General features: G+C 37.2%; 1 protein-coding gene across 2 annotated transcripts in view; it reads left to right on the top strand.

Annotated features, from left to right (window-relative positions):
• Positions 1-25,554, top strand: part of LOC124612096 (transcription initiation factor TFIID subunit 4) — a 196,314-nt gene extending 170,760 nt beyond the window's left edge. For both annotated transcript variants that reach the window (XM_047140301.1, XM_047140300.1), the window contains one exon: positions 21,713-25,554. In XM_047140301.1, the coding sequence (XP_046996257.1) occupies positions 21,713-21,826 (114 nt within the window). In that variant the 3' untranslated portion in view covers positions 21,827-25,554. The remainder of the gene's footprint in view (positions 1-21,712) is intronic.
• The last annotated feature ends 1,785 nt before the right edge of the window (positions 25,555-27,339 follow it).

Below are 27,339 nucleotides of genomic sequence, written 5' to 3'. Positions count from 1 at the left end.
GAAGGTACCAGTATTATTGATAAAACATGATATACAACATTTTCAAACATTTTGTGTGCACAGATTACAGCATTGTCATAAATCTGTTACGGCATGCCTGCATGTGTAATGTTTCACTGTACATAAATACTTTTGTTTTTACTTCATATAATGTAAGAAATGTTTTTGGGCTGTATTATGGTTGTCTTGATAAATTCAAAAGTTGATAGGTGTCTTTAGTTGTTTGTACATAAAAAATTTGATTGGCACCTTCAGTTGTTTGTTATGGGTCCATACCCTCTGTCTCTCATAGATCATGATGTTACGATGAAGTGTGTAGATACTTTATTGGGAAAGGTCTCAGATATTATCACACCATTTTATAAATTCTTGAAATGTCATAAGCTAACTGCTTTACTGAGTCATGACTCATTTTTAAAAAGAGTAAAAAAGTTATTGTATTTAAATTCAGACTGTTCGTTCATCAATTTGTCCAGCTTCTTCACAATCTGTTTATATTTTTCCCATTCTTTGAATACTTCTAACTTCATTCCTTTAGGTGCGACATGTAAGATTTTCATAGTATGCCCGATACCACCTGTACTATTTTTTGTGCTTCACAAATGATGTACTGATGAGTTCCTCATACCTAGTCATGAAATTCCATCTACTATAGTCAATAAATTAATTATTTATTTGTTTATTAATCTGTGTAACTAATCTTCTCTTAAAACCTTTAGCTACTGCTACTTGTTTGACTATGTGTGATTCCTGTTGTATTTCCGTTACATCTAGTGGAAATTTACATAACGAGCTACCAAAGCAAACAAATACATCTTTTTATATTTTGGGAGGTAGTTGGCATCATCCCTTATTAATACATCCTTAATACATCCTAGTGTGTTAGTTTACAGTAAATGGAAAATTTCAACTTGTTTTGTGCCCTTGTTCCTGTTACATCTAAGAAGTAAATTTTTCTTTCAGACTATTTCTCTAAATTGTATTTAATACTGTGAAACTGCCAGTTAAAAGTCATTTGCAGAACAAGCAGACTCTCCTCTCCCTTTATTACTATAAATATATCACCTAAGTAGCATTTGTACGTAAGATCCTCCTCTTCTTTTATTTCAGTGAATGTATATCCAAGAAGCGTTTGTACGTAACTGTCTTCTACATCAATTGTGTGTCGTTCTGAAACACCACTGTCTCTAAATTATTGGTAAATATGTCCACTAATAACCCAGAGCGGCAAATGCTCATCGCCAAACTCCCACCAGTCGGTGCCTTAATAAAACTCCACAAACAGAGCAAAAGTATGCTTATTACTGTTGTTGTTGTTGTTGTTTGTGGTGAAAGATAGGCTCCAGTGGCAGAATTTTTATTAGGGTCATTTGACACAGAAAAACAGCATAATAATGTACTAATAGATGAAACTTTAAAAAATAATTAGATGACATTTAATACACAATGTCATCATGGGAAAGGGTGAAGTAATAGATTTTTTGAACTATTGGAATTTAGTGTGGATTTCAATTGCTTTGAATTTGGTGAGAAAGTGCACCAGCAGTCATAGTTTGGTGATGGGCAATTGCCCTTCTGGTTTGTGTGTGGACATATTTATCAATAACATATACACAGTGGTGTTTCAGAATAACCCATGGTTGACACAGAAGGTAATTATGTACAAATGCTACCTTCTAATAGAGAGGATTTGAAAATGAATGAAAATGTTTGAAACTGGGCACTTATAAAAATATCATTTGTAGCTCTGACAAAACACTTATTTAATCACAAATTGAAACATCATTAAGATATTTTCCCCATTTTATTTTGATCAGCTTTAACACTTGTTGCACCTATCTTGCATGAAGATTTATTATTGCTACTTTTTTGCATAAAATTTTCTGTCTTTTACGTGCCACTGACATTATCTGTTTCAAACCTATTTAATCCCCAATCATCCAACAGTATAATTATAGACTATTGAAGTTTCCATCTGTAGTTGTTGTTTTGGGACACCCTTTTTTAAGCCAACAGGTATTCTCCACAGCAGATACTTCAGGCGCTATGAATGAAAGTTGGCATAAAGATTGCAGAACAACACACAGAAAGATTAAAATCCATGGATTTTCTGACATATGTGGGAAGCCTATCGTCAAAAATTATTTGATGCTCCAGAAGGCTGAGGTTAACAAGATCTTTCAAGTGTGGCTTTCCTTACATCAGACAGAAGACTTTTACAGTCCATGAAACATGAACGGAACACTGCAGGTACACCTGGCTCCTACAGCCTTAGAAACTGGCTGTGGCAGAGCACAGTGTTCATACTGGTCACTTGTGTCACAAAAAAGCCAGCATTTTAGTGGGTTATATAACATGTTCTGTCATAAACTCACAAAGACATTGCCACAGCGCAGCTCACATACACACTCGACATCCCAGCAAGGTTCGACTGTGCAGCCACAAATGTAATTCGTGCACTCCTGTGCCACCGATTGACATCTCTGGTACCTTTGTATCGGTGGACGCATGCACAGTATTGCAGTCTGCATGGTTAAAAGGACTGAGCAATGGCTTGAGTGTCAGTCTTTTGGCTCACTCCGAAGATGGCTGAATGATCTGTGACTGAAATATTAGAAGAAGCAGAATTTGTGTGGCTGCATCCCACAAATTTAATGAGCCATTCTTCATATGGATCACTTTCAAGAGAAGTGTGGCATATTTTATTTCCACTTCTAGTTTTCTAACTGTTGTTGTTGTTGTTGTTGTTGTTGTTGTTGTGGTCTTCAGTCCTGAGACTGGTTTGATGCAGCTCTCCATGCTACTCTATTCTGTGCAAGCTTCTTCATCTCCCAGTACCTACTGCAATCTACATCCTCCTGAATCTGCTTAGTGTATTGATCTCTTGGTCTCCCTCTACGATTTTTACCCTCCACGCTGCCCTCCAATGCTAAATTTGTGATCTCTTGATGCCTCAAAACATGTCCTACCAACCGATCCCTTCTTCTAGTCAAGTTGTGCCACAAACTTCTCTTCTCCCCAATCCTATTCAATACCTCCTCATTAGTTACGTTATCTACCCACCTTATCTTTAGCATTCTTCTGTAGCACCACATTTCGAAAGCTTCTATTCTCTTCTTGTCCAAACTGGTTATCGTCCATGTTTCACTTCCATACATGGCTACACTCCATACAAATACTTTCAGAAACGACTTCCTGACACTTAAATCTATACTCGATGTTAATAAATTTCTCTTCTTCAGAAACGATTTCCTTGCCATTGCCAGTCTACATTTTATATCCTCTCTACTTCGACCATCATCAGTTATTTTACTCCCTAAATAGCAAAACTCCTTTACTACTTTAAGTGTCTCATTTCCTAATCTAATACCCTCAGCATCACCCGATTTAGTTTGACTACATTCCATTGTCCTCGTTTTGCTTTTGTTGATGTTCATCTTATATCCTCCTTTCAAGGCACTGTCCATTCCGTTCAACTGCTCTTCCAAGTCCTTTGCTGTCTCTGACAGAATTACAATGTCATCGGCAAACCTCAAAGTTTTTACTTCTTCTCCATGAATTTTAATACCTACTCCGAATTTTTCTTTTGTTTCCTTTACTGCTTGCTCAATATACAGATTGAATAACATCGGGGAGAGGCTACAACCCTGTCTCACTCCTTTCCCAACCACTGCTTCCCTTTCACGCCCCTTCACTCTTATAACTGCCATCTGGTTTCTGTACAAATTGTAAATAGCCTTTCGGTCCCTGTATTTTACCCCTGCCACCTTCAGAATTTGAAAGAGAGTATTCCAGTTAACGTTGTCAAAAGCTTTCTCTAAGTCTACAGATGCTAGAAACGTACCAGAACAGCAAGGCCATTTTGGTTAGTGTTACAAGGCCAGATCAATCAATCGTCCAGACTGTTGCCCCTGCAACTACTGAAAAGGATGCTGCCCCTCTTCAGGAACCACATGTTTGTCTGGCCTCTCAACAGATACCCCTCCGTTGTGGTTGCACCTATGGTACGGCCATCTGTATCGCTGAGGCACGCAAGCCTCCCCACCAACGGCAAGGTCCATGGTTCATGGGGGGAGTTTTCTAACTATTACAAGTGAATGTGCAGAAGCATTGTGTGAATTTTTGTAGACAGTGACTGTCCAAAACAAAAGATGTATGTGACTACTGTGTGCATTGGGACTTCGGAAAGTAAATAGCATATGTTGTCTCATGTTAAGACCATTGTGCACCAAGAGTGACACTTTTAAAACAGAGTACATGTTCTGGATTTCCTGCAGACAGTTCTGCTGCAGTACTGATAACAGGTGCACGACAGTGTGTGCATGAATTGACGCAGCAACCATAAATGTAGTCCAAAGTTGAAGTACATGGGACAGTTCAGCAAAACGTCTAAATTGCACACAGATTCACCAGGATATTCTCGTGGCATATGGACTGTACAATGGTGATTTGATAAGTCTGTTAAAGAAGCAAGAGAAAATGTTTGTTTCGTAAACAACTCACTTTCCTTACTGACACAGTCTCCTTTGAGGGTTATTTTTTCAGCCAACACTAGTTTAAAATAGTCCAATAATGAAACATAATAGGGACCAGTTATGGTTGTGCTTTTTCCAAGTAATTTACGAGGATTATTCCTTGGGAATTCCAAAAACCAATGGCCATCACCTTACCAGGTGACAAAATGGTCATTGTCTTCTTCGGTGCACTTTCACCAGCCTTTGTCATTTGTTTTGACTGCATTTTTGACTCTGGTGTGTAATAATAGCTACAGGTTTCAACAGCAGTCACAAATACACACAGAAATTCTTGTGGATTGCAATTAACATCGTTAGATATTATTTTGAAATGTTATGCCAAATGTGCTTTGTTCAACTGTGAGTAGTAGTGGCACCCACCTCGCACACAGCTTCTCCATAGACAATTTTTCATGCGGGATATTTTGCACTCTCAGTTGAGATGCCTACAGTCTCAGCAATCTCCCTAATTTTTATTTGGCAGTCTTGCATTACCATATTGTGCATTTTGTCAGTGGTTTCCTTTGTTATGACCTCAGTTGGATGGCCGGAGGGCGCTTTGTCTTCAGTGCTTGTCCGAACGTGTTTTGATTTGTGTGGCAATACAAGGCTTCAAATGGAAATGTTTCAGTAACAACATGAAACTGTTTTCTACATTTTCAGTCGTTGTCAGCACACTGACCAATTCAGATGGCTATCAATAATGAACAGTGAACTGTATATATTTGTTATGTGATCCATGTAATAATCAAGCTTACAAACCATGAAGACGCAAGAAAAGTGTCCCGTTCTTTCTGGGAAATTTACCAGACTTACTAAACCACACTTGTTTGCAGTGCCACGTTTGGCAGTAGTGAGATTTTGCCAGCAGTTTAACCAAGGCTGCACAGAACTGGATGATGTTATGGGGAAGGAAGGCCATCAATGTCGAACACAGACAAAAATGTCCAGACAATCAAAGAACTGATTCACAGTGTGACTATCACGGACATTACTCAGCAAGTGCAAATTTCAGTAGGCAGTGCTCATTCCATCTGCCAGATCAAGTGCAGTATTGGAAATTATGCTCAAGTTGGGTCAAACAGTCACTGTTACGTGCACACAAAAGCACAAGGTTTATGGCATCTCAAGGAATTCTCTATGGAAGGCAATGATTTCCTAAGCCACATTATTATGGGGTACAAAACATAAGCCCATCATTTGACACCAGCTACAAAGATAGTGGTTATGGAATGAAGGCACACTTCCTTGCCTCCACAGAAGAACTTCAAAGTTGCTTCATCAGCAGGAGAGGTTATGGAAACTTGTTTTCTTCAATTTTGAATGAGTTATGTACATAGATTTTATAGCAATGGCACAACCATTAATGCCTGTTTCTACTTGCAACACTGACGTTGCTGAGCAACAAAATAAAGAACAAGAAGCATGGAAAATTAAGCAAAGGCATTGTTCTCTTGTACGACACCTGACATGGCACGCACGGCACAATCTTTGCTTCAATATTTTGGTGGAAATGTCCACCAAACGACCCAGATTTTGCACCGTGCAGTTTCCATCCTTTTGGGTAGCTGAAAGAACATCTGGGGGAAAGAGATTTTCCAACAGTGAGAATGTTCAGAAGTTGGTTCTTCAGTGGCTCCATTACCAAGGAACAGATTTCTGTAATTGCAGAACTGAATGATTGGTAGAACATTCAGACCGATGTTTACAGAGACTTGATGACTATTTTTTAAAAATAGTGTCAGGTATCTGTACCACTTTGAAGTGTAGTGCACCATTCAGTAAAAGTTACATAGCCTGTCATAATAATTTGTAATTTGCTTTTTGAAGTCGATTCGTCACTATGTATCCATTTGAATGAAATGCCCACAGCATGACAACTTTAAAAAACCCTTGTCTGTAAAATTTTCCAGAGATACGGTTGACTCACTGCACAACCAAGTACCCTCATAACAAATGGCTCAAATGGCTCCGAGCACTATGGGACTCAACTGCTGAGGTCATTAGTCCCCTAGAACTCAGAACTAGTTAAACCTAACTAACCTAAGGACATCACAAACATCCATGCCCGAGGCAGGATTCGAACCGGCGACCGTAGCGGTCTTGCGGTTCCAGACTGCAGCGCCTTTAACCGCACGGCCGCTTCGGCCGGCTCCCCTCATAACAAAAACAAAATTTCATTGGTATTGACACTATCTCTGTTCAGGCCAAGAACATTTGACTTTGACTTACAGTAACATGGTATGAAAAATTTGGTATGAACGTAATAAAGAGGAATCCATCTGTCTTAATGAGGCAGTATTGTGACTACTTATCACAGCATATGTTACATCACCAAGGGCAGTGCATAGAAGGAAAGAATATTTTGCTCTGTAAAGGCCAGCTGTTGTCTTATTGAAGATAATCGTGGTGGTTAGTTGACTCGTTATGTATTTGTATCATAATTGTTAACAAATTTAAATCACAAATACATACCAACCGATTTAAAACTTAACTCATTCTGGTTCAACATTTTTGTGTCACTAAAACTCACTGATATAGAACTATGTCAATAGTTAGTTACTCACATAGTGTGTGTGTGTGTGTGTGTGTGTGTGTGTGTGTGTGTGTGTGTGTGTGTGAGAGAGAGAGAGAGAGAGAGAGAGAGAGAGAGAGAGAGAGAGAGACCTTTTGCCAGCGATTTGCTTCTTAAAAACATATGCTAGACATAAATTGGACCATCAATTTCTTTTTTATGGCATTCAAATATTTACAGGCCCCTAAATGAACATTATAAGTATTACACTTATATAAGGCATCAGGTTCCATAAAGCTTCTTATTCATTTTTTATGGTTTCCCACAAACAATGAAAAATGTTTGTGCAAGGTTGTCTTAAGTAATCTGCTATAACCTTTGGGACAAAAAATAGCTAACAATACCAAAAAAATGTTTGATCCCTCAAACATTATGACAATATGGCATTATATTTTTGAGATGATGATATTTGGAACTGCACACTCAACAAGGCAGGTTTTGGAGCTGCAACTCAAGGATTGCAGGATATCTGGTGCCAAATAATAATGGACCTTTTATGTTCATGACAACCTACTTAATTATTGTCAAAGTTTTCATAGCGTGGTTATAATCAACATTATTCAATCAGTATCAACTTATCAGCAACATATCTGTAATTTTAAATGATCTTTTTAAAGTATTGGCCACTGTGAATGGGTAATTTTTTCTTCTAATGTGTTGAGAAAAATATTTGCAATACTTAATAAATAAGATTGTCTACTGTTATATGTATAGATTGATGGAAACAATACAGACATCAATAATATCCATCAAGTAATGAACAACCTCCATCCCAATATCAAATTTACTATGGAATTGATAGTGGACAATTCAATTAACTACCTTGACCTAACAATTAGCAACAACCACCACACATTTGATACGTATAGAAAGCCAACCACCACAGATAATATCCTAAACGCCACCTCTTGCCAACCTAAAACACAAAAACATGCCTTCTTCAAACTCCATGATTAGTAGAATAATCAATTTACTTCTAGAACAACAAGCCATACAAAAAGAACTGAAAACAATCTGTTACATAGCCTACAAAAAATATTTTGATCCAGATATAGTAACAAAATTACATAAAAAACACATAAGAGTGAAACCCATCATGGTACATAATGACATACTTCTTACCAGAGCAACCTTAACAAAACATAGAACAACCTTAGTACCTACAGTTTACCTGGATGAATATCAAATAAGATAACTGCACTATTTGAATCCACACACAAACAACTGGGTTTCCATACAAACAACAATCATACAACAAAATTATATTCAGGCACAACCAAAATCTCAGAATATGCCACTTCTGCAATATACAAAATCAACTGTGATGAGTGCAAAAATTTCTATATTGGTCAAACTCTACGAAATTTTAACACCAAATTTAAAGAACATACTATAAACAGTGATTGTAATCCATCAACCTTTTATTTACACCTGAAAACGAAGCACCACAGACAGGAGAAAATTGAATCTGTGCTAGAAATATACAAACAACCTAAAGGACTTATTATGAACATTCTCAGAGAACTGGAAATTTATATTCGTACAAGGAAATATCAAAACAATTCTAAATGAATACACAGAATTCAAACATAAATACTATCTTCAAAACTTTACTGATGTAATAGAACACATAAAGACAGAGTCTGATGATAAACAAAACTTACACGGACCATAGATAAAATTTAAAGGAAAATAAGAAAGACGATGAGTAACATCATCTGTGTAAGCTGTATATACTTTGAAAATGTATAGCATCATAGTAAAGAACTGTCAAAACTGAACTACCAAAATATCTGACAAAGACATCTTTTTATGTTTCGCAATTACAAGAACTATTACACATATTGAGGCATGACAGAAAGACTTTACTGTCGATGCAATATCGTCATCACTTCCAACAAGACGTAAATACCAGTGCAGATGTAAAAGTAAAACAGCCTCAATTTATGTACAGATAACCTTACCAATGTTATTTCGCAGCTCACTGTATAATGACAGTAAGCCAAAACAGGCCTGTTGTGTAAACTATTAAAAAACATATTACCTTACTGCAAATGGTTTGGAGCATTCATTTTCGTAATGTCTTATACTGACATATACGATACTGTGGGTCCATCAGAATGTAAAATAATAAGTTATTAACTGCTGATTGGGGAGGAGGAAATGAGAAAATAACTACAAGAAATGAATCTTTGAGTTGAACATAATGATCAGAGTGTATTACATTAATAGGTTGCAGGAATGAATCCATTTGTTCTTTAAAGCCTCGCTTCATCTTCTTCTAGTTCATGAAGGTGTTCCTCACTTTCAGAAGATCCAAAAGCAGAATTGCTCCTTTTATACACTATGTCTGTTTAATATGACAGATTTTCATTATATATCCATTGAGCACCATAATATTTAGGTAGCAGTTGGTGTACATCCTGTAACTTTTCTGATTTGACATGGACTGCATTTAGCAGTACATCTGGGGTTCACCAAAGAATCCTTGTCTCTTTTTGATGATCAATAGATACACTGAAATGTCGGACATGTACAACAATTTTCCTCTTACTACAACAGGTGTCTTGCCCTCCTTTTTTTTAATGTAGACACATTTGCATCAGAGACTTTGAAGTGCTAAAGTGATAGAGGTTTTAGTGTTGCATTACCTAGTCCTTTCCAGTGTATTGCTTTGCATGCATCACTTCCTAACTTTTTGATGATGCCTTCATTCCGTCGGAAGAATTCTTCTGTACAAAAAATGACTTCTTTCTTGTCTACAGCATTTTCAGCGCATCTGAATACGTGATCCAGTGAAAGAAAAGAGGGCCAAACAATTGGGTAGACTATTCACATTTCTTTGATGTTTGGTGGAGCTTCATTGCACAACTAAAAGTAAAACATTCCAATTATTGCAAAATTTTTGTTTTTTCCTGGACAATCATGGCAGAAAAATTTAATGTAATTGATGATACCCTCAAATTGAAAAGTTGTCAGGCAGATGAAATTTTGTTGATCCTTTTCGGTGATCTGCCACAAGCCAAGTAAAGACTGTCATAGTTTCCTTGTCCTGAGGAGCCGTTAGACACTAAAATTTTATCATACAGCAGCCTAGCATAATATGCTGCGTGATCAGGACGTTTTGGTAGTCTGGTAGTCGAAGGACAATTTCTCAGGATTACAATCCTTCATTTGTATTAACTCTATAAATGAAATATTATACATTCCGTATGAATGTGGCACATGTTTACTTTCAAGTAGCACTCTAATTCTTATTATAAACTTGATGCTGATGGATAGTGAGGTAGTTTTTGGAAGCAACAACTGGGATTTTGGAACCAGTAGGCTAGTAGATATGATGTTTATAACAGTCACAGGCACTTAGCATTGTGTTAATACTTGGTGTTCCAAACACCGTATATTAACACAATAGTGGACAAGATGGAGTAGATTCACAAAGCACTACTAGCTGAGTTTTGACCAAAAGCTTATAAGACTATTTTTGGAACCTGGCTTCTCATATGTTGACCATGTTCTATAAAACTGCATATTAATACATATATACAAGAAAGGTGAAATGCAGTGGGAGGAAGAATAAGATTTCTGGTCAGGTGAGTGCAGCATTAGCATATGAAATCAGTTGACAAGGAATAGGAGTGTGGTTGAAGTATTGTGAGTAGATTATTACAGCCAAGGTCGATAGAAAGCCATGGGTCACCAAAGAAGTACAGGTATATATGCCCACTAACTCCACAGGTGATGAAGAGATTGAGAAAATTGTGACTTTAGGCTTTCCTAGTGTGTGATCGTTGTGAAGTATACTGAGGTATTCAGAAGGATGGCATCATCCAAATGGTGCAATGTTTTGGCAAGCTAACTTGTTGCCATCTTCACGCAATGCCAGTGATTAATTGTCTTCCGCTGGTCACTGTATCATGTACCCACTCCCTGGGTTCTGTCCCATTTGGCCATTTGGATAAATCCTGTGTGATGCATGTTTTGTGTGTGTGTGTGTGTGTGTGTGTGTGTGTGTGTGTGTGTGTGTGTATTGGCAGTATTGAGTCCATGTTCTAGCATTCATCACCATAAGTGTTGGAGAAAGGGGTAATAACCACCAGAATTGGGAAAATATTGTGAGGGGGCAAATGGGACCTGTCCTAAGTGAAAGTTTCTTATTTTTGTGTGATTACGTATCAAGGTTAGCCTCCCTAGCTGAGTAGTGTGTGTGTGTGTGTGTGTGTGTGTGTGTGTGTGTGTGTGTGTGTGTGTTTTGGAAGGGGGGGGGGGGGCTGGATCCATTTCAGTTTGATTACATTGCTGATGAAAAATCACTGGGCACAGTAGCTGTCTCATGAAAAAGTTTCATTGTGGATCCACAACCAATGTCCAAACCCCTACGGGAATAAGAAACCTGCGAGAGGTGGCTTAATGGGCGGGGGTCTTTGCAGTATGTCGAGAAAGGAGCTGGAATTTTTGGTCTGCTGGAAAATGTGTCTGGATGGCCAAGGTCATTAAGGTAACTGTTCCAGAGAACAGGAGCATTCAAGTTCTAGTTCTGGTCCAGCACAAATTTTCAATTCTTGCCATCGCATTGCTGTGATACATTGTGCAACTGGAAGTCATTATTTCCTTCCCATCTCTTTCCCATCCTGTTTCCTTTCCTTTCACCCCAATTATTTGGGTAACAACTGTAAAATTGCTAAAAGTAACTGCCCAGAGTGACCTAAAATGCAGTGACTTCATAAAAGTTGGAAGATCTAATGAGACCCTGTCCACCTGTAATCCATGTATTGTTAAATAACTGACAAAATAAAGTTCAGTTACAATTATGTCTGGGAGAGTTTGCTTGACATTGAATTGTTTCAGTTGGTTGCGGAACGAGGAACCTAGAACAAATTTTGTTAACACCATTCATCACAAAGTGTTCATAATTAAAACAATACTCACCTTTTTGTGTGATGCTGCAGTTACTGTTCTTGTTATTGTAGCTCATTGTTCTTTTATTTAATTGGGTTATAATCTTGCCAAAAGGTTACCTGGGTATTGTAAGTGTTTAATGATAGTATATTACTCTTCTTCTATACACAAAGTTGCTGTGCTCCCAAAATAATGTAAACAAGTATTAAATGTTATTTCTTCAAAATGAAACACCTGGTTAAAATAAGTATTCTTCTCTTTCAACTAGTCAAAAAATAACTTTTCGGCATTTCTTGGTACATTAGCAATATATCCCACTTTGATACAGTGGAGACAGGTTACGTTTCGATTACAGTCTTCCACAGCATAACACTGACTCTCCACTGTTACTGCCTGCAGCAGCGTAAACATAAACCACGATGACAGCTCACGGAGTATGATTCACACCAATAAGTACATTGAAATATATTTACATTTTCTTTGGTTTGAGTAATCAGTATTTTTTTTTTTTTTTTTTTTTTTTTTTTTTTTTTTTTTTTTTTTTAATAGAAGATTGAAAATAACATGACATAAAAAGTATAGGTCCCCAGACATGAATTTTATCCGATGATTTCACAGAGAAAAAATATGCATTCTCAAAGTTGCGAAATATAACAGGAATAGATGTCGTATCGCAATATGCAATTGATTTGTGGCTGTGTCACCAACTACAATGCTCCATGATTGCCTGGATAAAATCCCATTATAAAGAGCAGGTACCTACCTGAGATCTTTGGAAAAGTGTGAAGGAAATGGACATCACCCACAAAAGAAGTGGCTCACAAAACACTTGTGATACTGGTTCTTTTGTATTATTTATCAATCGGGGACCCCTACCAGATTGTGTTAATAGATAAGAGCCAACAAAGAGAAACTTTTTATCATGCAATAATTTAATAACTGTGAGAGCATATGGAGATGCCCAGGAAACTGTAAGTGTCAGCAGTAGTAGGGAGGCATTGTGTTAAGTTTACTACTACATCTCTGGAATGTTTGTTTGTAGAAGAGACAAGAAACATATTACTTCCTCCCATATATGCCTCATGAAGTGACAGTGAGAAAATCAGAGAAATTACAGCTCCTGTGGAGGTTTGCTGACAGTTGTGCTTCCCATGAACACCGAAAGGAGGCTTGCAGAGTTTAGAAGAAGAGTGGTAGGATGCTTGAGATAGAATGCACTCAGCCCTGTGAGGAGCTACTACATCTACATCTACATCCACAGACATAGCTAAACTATTGTGAAGTGCATGGCATCACATGTTAGGGTTTCTTCCTGTACTAATAATGAATGGAGTGTGGGAAAAATAACTGCTTAAATTGCTCTGGTGTTCTGTAATTAGTCGCCGGGCGGTGTGACCGAGCGGTTCTAGGCGCTACAGTCTGGAACCGCGCGACCGCTACGGTCGCAGGTTCGAATCCTGCCTCGGGCATGGATGTGTGTGATGTCCTTAGGTTAGTTAGGTTTAAGTAGTTCTAAGTTCTAGGGGACTGATGACCTCAGATGTTAAGTCCCATAGTGCTCAGAGCCATTTGTAATTAGTCTGATGTCATCTTCATGATCCCTACAGGACTGATGTGTAGAGCGATGAAGAATATCATTAAATTTTTTACTTAATATTGATGCTTGAAACTATGCAAGTAACCATTTGCATGGTAATTGGTGTCTGTCTTAAAGCATATACCAATTCACGTTTTTTAGTATTTCCATGGCACTCCTGCAAGTCAAAGAGACCTGTGACCATTTTTGCTGTCCATCTATCTGAATGTGTTCCTCATTAACTCTATTTTATGTTGAGTAATATTCTAAGACGGACAAACAAGTGATTTTTAAGCAGTGTTCATTGTAGACAACTACATTTTCCCAGTGTCCTGCCAACGAAATGAAGTTTGCCACCTTCTTTATCTATACTTATAAAGTTTTGGCTGGATGGTGATGCAGCTTTGTCGGATAGTAATACATGACACATCTGTAAAAATCTGAGGTTGCTATTGTCCGTCACATCATTAGTGTACATGTGAACCACAAGGGTCCCAACTAATTTCTGTCAGTGACTCTCCATCCAAAGTAACTGCTGCATCCTCTACACCAAGAAACCCTCAATCCAGTCACAAATTGTGTTTGATGTCTCATATAATTGTCCTTTTGTTAACAGCTTTGTTAATGTTTTTCAGAAGTCAAGAAGTACAGCATCCACCATATTGTTTCAGGATGCAACATGAGAAAAGCACAAATTGAGTTTCGCTTGATCAGTATTTTCAGAATTCATGCTGGATGGCATGAAAGTTGTAATTATGTACAAGTTCAGAATATGGTCTAGGATTCTGCAACAGATGAAACATGTTTTTATACCCTTCTTGTACTAGGGTGTGGCCTGTGCTTTCCAACCACTGGAGACGGTTTTCTTGTTAAAGGAATCTGCAGTATATTGTTATTAAAATGGGATCCAACACACGCTGAGAATGTATACAGGATGTCCCAAGGGGAATGGTCACCATTCAGGGATATGATGGGAACATTCATTTGAAGCAAAAAATTTCATATGGGCATGTCGCCTATTCCAAATGGTTTCCAAGATACAACAACATAATGTACATTGTTGTTGTTGTTGATTTTCTTTATTATTCAGTACAGTGTCAGTTTTACACAGATACAACAGTTAGTCAGTATTACCATATGCAGTCTAGAAAATATCAATTGAAAAATTCACATTTGTAACATATTCAGTAAGCAGTATCATCCACGTCACATTACAGCTGTTAAACATTTCACATACAAATTCGAATATCCCACAATCAACTTCAGTGCACTTGGGCACTCGTGGGAGAATATATTGTGTTGCTTGTCTGAGAGGCTCTGCACAGTCCGTAATGAGGGCAGCAATGTCAGTAATGTGACCAAGCAGTTCATTTCACATATTCAACTTTCATTTGTACCCGTCAGACTTCATTCAAAAAAATCCAGTGGTGTTAGGGCTGGCGATATGGTCTGGCAATATTGGCAGCCGGTTAATCATACTACCATGACCAATCCAGTGATTAGGCGAAGTGCTGGAAGTACATTGCAGCCTACATGGCCAGAGGAATGTCCTTGAAGAGTTCAGCAAACGAATTTTCCAAAAAATTTTAATAATTCTGTCCCTTTATGTGCTCTTCTAAAATGACTGGACCTATCAACCTTACCAGTCATGAATTTTTCTGTACTCACAAATGATTATTATGTATGTTGTTGATTCCATTCCATGTAAATGTGGCTTCATCCGTGAATGGTGTTAATGGAAGCAAATGACAATAGTTTTAACGAGTGGCAAAATTCAAGTCACATGGCATTGTCGCCAACGTGCAGATCGTGGACAGACATGTGTAATGGGTACAAGTTTTCCAAGTGTAATGTTCACCATACACGTATTTGTGGGACATTGATATGGGCAGAAAGTTGCTGTATGCTGGTAGTGGGACTACACTGCACACATTTCAGCAATGTGGTGCTGTTCCTGCACAGGTTGTTGGATTATCTTTCAGAAGAAAAATGGGAAATTGGAAAAATACCTATTTCAGGCATGTGCTGAAAACTGGAAAACCTCAACAATCAGTAGTTCAACATGTCGGAAAGCCCAGCACTACCTTCACTTAAGGTGTAAACATCCCCCACATATGCATATTCTTCATTAGTGTACATGCGTGTGGCATTTCAGCCAGCACTTGCACACACACAGTTAAGTGATGCTGCTGATACACTCTCAATCCCAGCAGTACTACACTCATAATCTGCTATGGGCAACTGCACATTGAATGGGGTAATTTAATGGCAGAAATACATCCTGAGCAAAGAGGTTGAAAGCAATGAGGTAGGAGGTGCTACAATAATATGTCAAAGAGGTTGGATGGGTAAAAGACGTATGTGTGTGCCACTAGTCTAGAAGCAGCTGTGTTCTATCTTGGAAACCATTCGGAATAGAGCATATGTCCATATGAAGTTAATTGCTTCAAATGAGTGTTCCTTTTGTGCTTCAAATGAGCATTCCTTTTGTGCTTCAAATGAGCGTTCCTTTTGTGTACCTGAATATTGACCATTGCTCTTGGAGCATCCTGTAGAGTGTGACAGGGATTTCATGGGGCACTGGAGCCGTGTTTAATTAAATGATTTTTATTTGTTTCTATATCGCTCATTTTCAAAGTAGTGTGAGAAGTAATATAGGCGGTACTTCTATATCTTCCTTTGTAGATGAACATTTTTAAATTAAATTCAGCATACCTACTTTTGCTTTGCTGCTTGAAAATTCAGTTCCTGTCATCCATGAATGTACCAAAACTATCTTTGGTGCCACCTTTATATATGATTGGAATTTTTTTGAGTTTTTGAGAGAAATCTTTCGATAAGATTCTCCTGCAAGAGTAATCAAAGTCTTCAGTTGTTGCTGTCTTGAAAGTCAGAATCATTCCATTCAACATCTCTCTCTGTAGCCGTATGCTTTAGACATTTCTTTACGCTAGCTGCTTTCCATGGATATTCCCTTCCATCGTGAACTGTTCTTTTAGATACATGTCTATCAGTGCACGGTCAACTATTCTTCCAGATTTGCCTCTTTACCTAGCATACTGAACATGTAAATCTGCCAATGTGTTCTAGCTACCCTTTGTACTTTAGTAATCATTGTTGATAAATTACATCATAGTCACTGGTACCAGTTTCAGGATGGTCATCCTCAAATAAGTCAGGTCTATTTGTTGACAGTAACTCTAATATATCTCTCTTATGAGTGAGCTAAAAGGCACTGAGGGATGTTTCACATGATGTATTGTCATGTCCACGACTTGCAAAACTGTAATTAACCCAATCAGTTATTGAATGAGTAAGGTCTTTTGCAGTGTTACAGTGTGACTGGAGCACATACGTACTGACAAACCTTGGTTTTCTCTATAGTTTACCGTTAGATTTGGGTTAAGTCTGGTGATGAGTGTACTGATCCAATTACACTTTTATGCTTGATGTTGATACTGAGTGTTATCCGAGCAATCTCACATGTAGCTTCAATTTTTATCTTGGTAGATTCGAGTGTCTTGTCTACTACTGCAATAGATACTCCGCATCCATTTCCCATTACCCTATCCTTTTAATATACACTTTAATTTATCACAAAATATCACTGCTTTCAATATCAGGTTTTAGCCAGCTTTCGGTGCCCAGTATTGATGTAAGCTCCACTGCCTTTTAGGATTGCTTCAAACTCTGAGCTTTCATTTGCCAAGTACTCCTTACAGTTTTAATCTTTAAAAGTCTTTTGCACATGCCACACACATCAGCCACCTGACTTAACATCCTCTGATTTTTAGTGCAACCCTGACCCATGTAAGGGTACTCAACAAATCATAACCCTATAGCATACATTTAGGAAGTCACAGCCAAGCTTGTCGTGGAACCTTCACATTCTTTGTTTCGAGCCTTCTACTTGTCCCAGAACCAGGGGAGCCTCAATCTAGAGGCATTGCTGCAGATGATGAGCTTCTGTGAAACTCCATGTGCAAACCTGGTTTTATCAACCCTCTTTTCCAGTTGCTGGAATTTTCCAAATGTGAACTTGGACCAGTTTCATCATTTATTCCAGTGTACACCACAATCTGCACTTGGATGCTTCTTATTCACTTAATGGCAACGAGAACAGCCTCTTAAATTGGTTTAGTCAGCCTTCGATTACCAAATCTTTGAACTACCAATGATTAGCAGGCCCCTACCCTTTTACATTTGCTTCCTCTTGACACATGTCACAGCAAAGTTTCCAGCAGGTGAAATAAGCCTCACTGGCACAGGTTCAGTGGAAGACAGCACATCAAACTTGTTGGTGAGGGGGCTGGATGTAATATCCTCTGCTTTCCCTGATCCCTGCCTCCCTTCACAGTTCCCCTAGTCCTACTACTGGCACAGTGTTCACAGTCAAATGGCCAAGTGGTGGTAGATTATGTACTTTCTACAGATGAGAAGTGTCTGTAGGAGAGGATGGTACTTGAGGCACACTGGTATTTCTCTCTCTCTCTCTCTCTCTCTCTCTCTCTCTCTCTCTGTATTTTGCCCAACACACCCATTTGAAGAAGCTTCCAGTCACCTGACAGCAGTCAGGGATTTCCAGCTGGTTATGAAGAGCAATTAAATAATTAAATCGTTCTGTGCCCAAGTAGAGCATTGCCTGTGGAGCTGCATTCTGACTGATGCATTTTTATCTGAACACTAAGCAATTAATTTTAAATTAATTGTACATGCACTAAGATGACAAAAATCATGGGATACCTCCTAGCATTATATCAGAGCTCATTTTGCCTGGCGTAATGCAACTCAATGTGGCATGGACTCATCAAGTCATGGGATACCTCCTAGTATTGTGTTGGAGCTCATTTTGCCCTGTGTAGTGCAGCAACTCAGTGTGGCATGGACTCAACAAGTAGTGCTCACATCCATAAAAAAGGGCTACGTACTCTTAACGATTTCGGCAACAAGAGAAATGGTGCAAAGATGGATTGCGAACTTCACACTTCTCTTACTACACTTGACTTGCATGAAACTTTTAGCTGACCCTCTTCTCTGGCTATGCGTCGATCTCCAAAACTTGTTCTCCGAAGAAATAATGCTGGTTAGAGGAACTAACAAATTCTCTCTCTCTCTCTCTCTCTCTCTCTCTCTCTCTCTCTCTCTCTCTCTCTCACTCACTAGAAATAACTCGGTAACCTCAAACTTTCAGTTCAGGTGTATTTTCATCTCCACAAGTTTCACATAAACATACAAATTTTTGTACGTCAACTATGACGACACCCATTAGATACAATTAAACTTAATCCAATTGCTTGGTTTTAACAGCCAGATAATTTATAGACATCCCCTGCATCTCAATCTCATTCACTAACACAGCAAAGAGTAGCACTTAATTACTCCGTGTCCTCTCCTACAGTGCCTGTGGCACTTGCGGCAAACACTTGTCAGTTCCACTCGTCTGACGCAGCTCCTGTCTTCCCATGATAAACGTCAATCCTGCACACACAGACGCGTTGTGCAGTAAATAGTCTTTCTCTAACACTTATCTTTAAAATATCACGTGTTCGAGGCATCAGAAGGTTGAGTGGTTCCAGAATTTACGTGAAAATTCTCGAAGCACTACAATACAAAACAGGTAACCATTTTAATTTATATCATGCCAGTAGATGTATCAGAACATCCTAGGAAGTGCTCATCCTATGTATAATTAATGAACAGACCCAAACCTTCCATCCTGTCTCTTGTTAATCAGTCTGGTGTTTACAGCAGGCACAAAGGTGGAATACAGAATGTTGTTCCTTGCAATACAGTATTGCTGCTGTATAGCTACAGGGAAACGTAATTGACTTACAGCCTCACATTGTTTAAATACCTTGGGGTAATACTACAGAGAGAGAGAGAGAGATGGAGGAGGGGGGGGGGGGGGGTCACATCATAGCGCAAGGTCACTGTTATTATCCATGGAACATGTAAATAACGAAACTAAAGTATGAAATTGAGTGGAAAAGTGAAACCACTAATTAATGGACCAGGTGCATGGAAGACAGGATTTTTGGGAGGATTCAGGGATGGGAGGATTCAGGGAAAGTGTATACAAGATGCTAGTACACACTATACCTGAGTACTTCTCCAGTTTTTAAGTCTTGTAAAGTAGATCTAACAACAGACATTGAAGCAGTTTGAAGACCGCTGCTAGGATCATAACAGGTTTCTATAGCACATTGGAAATTGTGAAGATATCTCCAGATTACTTAAATGGAAAAAGAGAGATTAATACATACAGAGATATACACAGTCATTATACACAGTCATTTTCCTACCTTGATTCATTTGAAAATGGAATAGTATGTGAATGGCTAACACTGGTACAAAGTACCATCTGCTATACACTGTACTGTGCCTTATGGTGTATGTATATGTAGCTGCAGAAGCTGTTTTAGAAGTCTGTTAGTAACAGATTGATTGTTGAAAGCTTGCTTTCATTGCTGTTAATTAAAAATTTTGATTGTTTATTACCAAAATCTGTCTTCCGTGGTATTTGTGTAAAGAGGCATATGAAATAAGCTAAATATCCATTCATGCGGGCTAATGTATCACACTTTTTGACTGCAGAGGCTTTATACACAAAAAAATGGAGTATCTGCTGAAATTACCATTGAAACCAATTTGACTTTCGGTTTTTTTCCCCTTTGTTGTAGCAGTATATGTCAGGAGTGTAGCTACAGAAGTAATTGCAGAAAACTTTATGCCTAAATTTATTGTAGCTTTGAACTAACTGTGGATATTAACAATAATAAAAATGAGAAAAGACGGCTGGATCACTATTATAAACTTTGTAAAACAACAAAAATATGAAGTACCATGCTGATTACTAGTTTATAGTATTAGGAGATTATTGCAAAGGCAAACAGTATATGAAAGATGTTTAGTAGATAGCCACCTAAGTACAGAGTAGAAATCTTAGCCCACAAAATATTACAGGAAAGCATGCTTCAAAAAGCATCCACAACCAGGAGTTTATATGTGTGTTTCCATAATACAGTTTTCTTTTCCTCCCCTGTACAAGTGTTTTACTGTATGTGCTGAACTTGGTCAGGATGTGAAAATGAACGGTGTCAGGAGAAAACCTTTGGAAGAAAAGATGTTTCCATTCACAAGTGGACATTTTATTTCTCCAAAAGTCTATGCCTAAGGGATACACTACTCAAACTTGCTACAGTAACAGGAGGCTGGCACAGTTAAATTGTGAGATATTGCACCCCTAAATGGAAGAACTACCAGACATGTCCAGCCGCAGACTGGGCTGGCAGGCAGAGAGCATTCTCAGTACAGATGCACTCTCACCAACCTGTCCAGCGTACCCCGCATGGTTCATTGCGCAAACATTCAGTACTGTGCTGACATAGGCTCAGCCACTGTCTTACCAAAGAGGCAGTACCGTTTGTCACATGAAACATTTTTGAAAACCTGTTTTCTCCTCTCAATAAAACTGCTCACCACACATACATCATACAGTGATAATGTGCATAAATATGACTACAGAATTTTATGCTTCATATTAAAGAATTGTGTAAGAGAAAAGTGATTTTGCATTTAACCCTGATTACATTGATGTGCGGTGTCATACAAAAATTATGGATGCATCTATATTCACAGATAATAGTCCCTTATCCTCCTCCCTCTCCTCAACTGACCCACCCTATTTTCCACCTGTAATTTTGCTTTAGAAATGTAAGTTGATTTGTTTCTTTGTAACCTGCCACAAACCAACATAACCTGCTTTTGAAAAGTTTTCTATGAAGAACTTGTTTATCAGTTTGTTTAATTGTCCAGAAGTGGTTCTCAAATTTTGGTGTTTCACGTGGTATCACTGTGAATGGAGACTATTTCAAAGATGTAACTTGACTAGAAGGAGGGATTGTTTGATATACACATTCTGAGATGTGAAGGAACAGTTTGTTAATTGAGGGAAATGTGGAGGTAACAATTGTGACAATCATGGTGTCATTATTAACTGTCTCATATTTTCCTGTGAGAGAGCTTTGTAGTACTTGTGAATCATAGTTATTCTCATTTTACCTTGTGTCTCATTGTACTCACGTACATTAATCATTTACTTTAATTTTTTGAGTGTGTAATATATGTATATTGATACTAATGTTTCAGCTACCAATGAGGCCAAGGTTGAAACGGGTGAACCTCAGAGACCTGCTTTTCCTGCTGGAACAGGAGAAGGAGACTTGCCGAAGTACTCTTCTGTATAAATCTTTCCTCAAGTGATTGTTGTTCTCACTTCTTGAGTGTTGCGATAGCCATGATTGTCATTGGCGTAAGTGCTGTGAATCTAAAACTTCTACTGGTGTCCTGATCCCTATTCTTCTCAGAGCTTTTATGAGATAATGACACTGTGAAAAAAGTGTGCAATGTTGGGGTGAAATCAAATGTCTTGATTTAAAACAGGCAAGTCTTTCTTACTAAGCGTGAAATGTTGAACTTACTTTGTGTAAATAAACGTAAGAAGAGTCATGGATGGGTTATTTGTTGAGTATCTTATGATAAAAGTGACAAAGTGCACGGCATCCCACTCCCAGGCGAACTTAATGTGTAATGAAATCTTCATTTAAACTGATGAATGAATGTACTAACTTTTACAAGAAGTCTAATTGTTACTTTCAGTACAAAGGCAGCCTTAAACACCAAAATTTTCATATCTTTTTTTCTGTGTTCAGAAAAAAATACTTTTCTTGTTAAATTTATTGCTTTAAATTGACTAGTGCACTGCTATTTAGTAATGTGCTAATGTGAAACTTGGTGTACTATACTGTCATTTAAGATACTGAAAATCTTCCAGATTTGTAGCAGAATATTGCTAATACATTAAATTTTGTATTTTTATATAGTTAAAGACATTGCCTCAAACAATAGTGCACAATAGATTGAAGCTCTTATTTCTTTTACAGTCTTGTATCTTACTGATTTGCCTGTTTTACAATTGATGTACAATTTTAAATGACTTGAGACTAGTGTAGTAAGTCCAGTGTCTTATTGAAGCAAAAAAAATGAAAAAGAAAAAAAATGAAATAGGGGAAAATGAGTCATATGTATGTGTTGTTTCTGTAAAGTATAGGATAGTCTGTTCTACAGAGGAATCTAAGTCTTACCCTTAAGTTACCATGTATTATTATTTTTTATTTGTTGTTGAGATTACTGTAAATTGATAGTGAAATTATATGTGGTATGTTAACTTTAACTGATTGCCCAAATTAAGCTAATCAGTTCAATATGGCTACCCTACTTTTAATATTGCATCAAAACTGGCTTAACATTCGTATGTGTTAAATAGTTTTAATTTTTGGTTTTAAATTTCCATGGATTGATCAGTAATTAGATTTATACAGATTTTTTAATCTTGTGCTGATGACTTCATCTGTCTTACAAAAATGTGCAGTGTTTATTGTGATTAGATTTAAGAGCCAGATAATTTCACTGTACCTGAAGCATTTAAAATGTTATTTGTTACTGTTTTTTATAGATCTGGCTCTTTACTTATTTCATGTGTGTTATTGCTGATGCACGTATACAGAAACACGCCTGGGAGTATAGAAAAATTGTAAATCCTATTTGCTAAGAGAGATTATTTGACAAAATTGTGTTCAGATTGGCACTGTTGTAATTTTCTTTAACGTGAGTTACTGTACATTTGACATTTAAGGCTTTTATGCAAGTAATGGACATCTTCCTTATAACCATTCATTTTATATTACTGAATGAATAATAATTGTCAGTGATGTAAAAACACTTATTATGCAAATTTGCAGTTATATACTAGCTATTTTTTGGAATTTCAGAATGTTATTATTTCTTTGAGGTAGTCAGAAGTTTCCTTTCAGTGCAGATGAGCCTTAGCCAGAATAGTATCCTCTCTGACATAACAGAAACAATACTTCAATTAACTTTCTTCATATAATTTTGCTTGTATCATGACATAGAGGTTCAAGAGAGAGAGTGCTGCTGCAATAACAGTAATACTTTGCTGAATTACTTTCACTGCCCACCCAAGATGTTCTGTGTGCTGCAGGAATAAGAAACTTCGATGCAAGTGGTTTTTGTAATTTGCGGAAGCCTTTAAATTCAAGAAACCCTATCTTGCAAATTATTTCCAAACAATCTGCTATTCTCATGTGTTCCGATTATTAGTGTTTATGTTCTTGTGTCAGCACAGTTACTGAAGAGTCTACAGTCTCAGTAGTCATCACATAAGGAAATTAACTGAATGAAAAAGTTTTTCGTATCTTACTCTTATTACTCAATCATCTTATTTATTTGGTGTGAATACGTGTTTTTTTGCTGAACAAGATCTCCGCCGGAATTCTTAAACCCTAAAATAAATTCCAGTCTTATGTAACTCGCAATATATTTTTGATGATGGAGGCTTTATCACACACGCTTAGGATTGTTATTCCCTCATGTAATTATGAAAAGTTTGTAACAATGTTTTTATACAAAAGAAGCAGTTGTTTCTTTCATTGTCAGTTATATTTTTATATTTGAACTGAGTAGTGTCAGAATAAGTGTAGCATCAGCCTGTTCCACAGTTGGTTTCTTCCTCTAATAAGTTGATTACTAGAACAAGAAATATCGTTGCACTGGACACCATAAAGCACACAAGTGATAAAATAAAAGTGCTGTTTCTGTATACTTCTATAACAGCGCATACCGAAAATAACAGCCGCTGACCCACTAGCCACTCTTTCAGATGCTGACTCTGTTCTGAAATTGTGTTAGACATTTGCTTATGCTCTTTACAGATATTGTTCCTCTCAGAAATATGCAATGTTCATTACTTGCTTGAGACACTTAAATGTCAGCTGTACAAGAGCTGTATCACTGGTAATGCCTCCTAAGTGCAATTGTGCCTAGGCTGTTTCAGCCTGTAAAATTTCAAGAACAACTTTGTGCTGTGCTACGTAGTGTAAATATATATATTTGTGCGCGTGTGTGTGTGTGTGTGTGTGTGTGTGTGTGTGTGTGTGTGTGAGAATTTTGATTGTTACCTGTAAGTGCCTATGGATTTGGCTCACAGTTGTCATCTTTCATGGCTTGATAGTGCCACTGTGGTGCTTTGTGAACTGAACAGAGAAAAAAAAAATGTTATGAAATAAGTGAACTCTGTTTTGTTGTTTATCAAGTCCAAAAAGTTTGTAATGAAGGTATGCTAGAACTATATTTATAGTTTTCATAAACTGAATATGTGGTGCATCTGCAGTGACTGTTCACAGTTTCTAACTCTGTGGATATAAATAACAGATTGCACGTTCAGTTCAGCAGTTTTCATGTAAATAAATAGAAGTCTAGTATGTTGTACATAAACATGTAAATAATTGAACTGCGTATTAGTAATTAATTAACAATAGAACAGTTGTTATTTTCTATATTTCATGGGGCCATTTTGTGAGAATAGGTTGTTTTAATAACGGCAAAATACTTTTCTTTGTAAAATTGCTTCTTTGTGTGAAGTTACATTATTTGCTTATGTCGTATGTAATTTATCCGGTACCAAACGACTGAGACACCTTACGAATGTTTGCACTTGTGCAACACATCTCATTGTCAGTATTAATGTTGATTTGTTTTTCTGAGTTTTTAATCTAGAGAGGATCTGAGGATATATGTACATACTATTTAACATTTTTACATCCCAGTACAGTGACAGTGCTAGATAGTTTTAGTGATTTGTTCATTTTAAATGATGTAATTAAATGTGAACATATAATTTTGTCAAGGGATGAAGTTGCTACTTTGTTTGTTATGCCTAAGACATATGTAATAAGTGCATATGTTTAGAACATTTGTTGTTTCCTACTTCAGTGAAGCTCATAATCATGGCAACTATTAGGGCTCATATTGAGTTTATATATAGTAAATTTATATAAATATATACATATATATATATATATCTAACAGAGTTACAAAGGAAAAAAGTAAATTTCGTAATGAAAGTTTTAAAAGATGTCCTTATTGCATACTAAATATTTTTCCTTTACATGTGTCACATGTTCCCTATTTTTTTCCCCGTTAATATTTCAAGTGTAACAGTGCACATTGTCATTCATCTCAAGAAAAGTTTATACTTTGTTGGTGCCGATAAAAGAATATTTTTATAGATCATTGTTGAACAGATACTGTTAAGCACACAGTAAAGAAGTTAGTTTTCAGGGAAATGATGAATCTCCACTAATATAGTGGTTCTCTGTGCATACATAGTTCCAAGAAGGCTGGATTATCATTGCACTGGAAACACAGGGATAACAACTGCTGGTTCTTGGTGGGAAGGAGTGAACAACAGAAAAATTTATACTGTGTTTTCTGTATGTCTTTATATTGTTGCCTGGAAAAAAAATGAGAGAGAGGGGCTGCACATTATTCATAACAGAAGTTTTCCGTGATATGAAACAAGAGTGTGTATTGAAACTCAAACTAATTACCTGTCATAGATCAAAATTTTTTATCATCCTGCAGTTTGTAAAATGACAATTGGATAAAGAATTCCAAAGCTGCAGATTGATTATCAGTAGGTAGATTGATTTATGTTATATGTGAACCATCATTTTTCGGCAACATTTTGAATGTATAGACTCATGCTGTGTTTCTTCCGTATGTTCGTTCTTCTAAAAGAGAAATTGTGGAATATTTTGCTGTTGGTATGGCTGGTATGCAGATAAGCATATGAAGACAAAGGTTCATGCTTTACCCCTTTGTTTTTCTAGTATGTTTTCTGCCTGTTAACATGCCTTTTTTATCACTGAAAATTCCTGGTGTATATGGATACAAGAAGTCACATTCTGGTTGAGATTTCTCGATAGTAGATCCCAAAGTAACTGGTTGGGTGTACTGGTTCTCAGGTCAGAGGAAAGTGAGGACACTCCAATTCGAACAGAACTGTGAGTCATGTGGCAATCTTGAATCCAAACTAACGTTTGGATTGATGACAGATTTAATTGTGTGAAATGTCTTTTTCCCTGTATTGACTGTATACACAAGACAATCATTTAACATAGTTTTATTCCCTTGCCCCATTCAAGGAATCTAAACAAACACAGCATTTCTTGGAGTTCAGTTTCAACTTGAAATGTTGACATGTTAAAATGCTCAACCGCTCTTTGCCTATCGTGATGTACAATTAAAAATGTATTGTGTTTTAAATGTGCAGTGGGGAAGAATGAGAATGGTAGTCTTGCTTTTATGAAACAGAAACAAAATAACTACTGCAGGAACCTCTACTTTACACAAGTGCTGCCAGTTTTAGTGCAGCATTCTCAGGGAGTTTTACTCCAGGGTATATAAGACCTTATACCTTATGAAATGCTAGGAGATAAATGCATGAGCCTTTCAGTTAATCTAAAGCCAGAAAGAATGTAAAGGGGAAGATCCAAAAATGTAACTTTTTCTTTTGTAATGCTCTGGATTGTTCTTAAATTTTATATTTCTTTCTGATACAGGTGCCCTTCATTCTGTATAGGTGTAATACAGTTTCTTATTTATAATAATGGGCTATATCCATCTTGTACTTTTGGTCATCAGTTAAAAAATTACTTTTTGTTTAAAAAGTCCGGCATAACTTCCCACTGAGCAACTGTTTAGAGATGTCCATGTCTATAGGACTCTGACATGTGGTGCATAGTGTGATGTAATACTTTACCTTCAATGGTACTTTTGCCTGTCTTTATGGCTATATAGTTCTTTTATGCTGTATCACACACATACACAATTAACAGTGAAAAATTGATCCTGTA

This window comes from Schistocerca americana, chromosome 1, assembly GCF_021461395.2.
Source record: "Schistocerca americana isolate TAMUIC-IGC-003095 chromosome 1, iqSchAmer2.1, whole genome shotgun sequence".
NCBI lineage: Eukaryota > Metazoa > Arthropoda > Insecta > Orthoptera > Acrididae > Schistocerca > Schistocerca americana.
The sequence above is the reverse complement of the archived record's forward strand: the minus strand, read 5'-3'. Positions and strand labels throughout refer to the sequence as shown.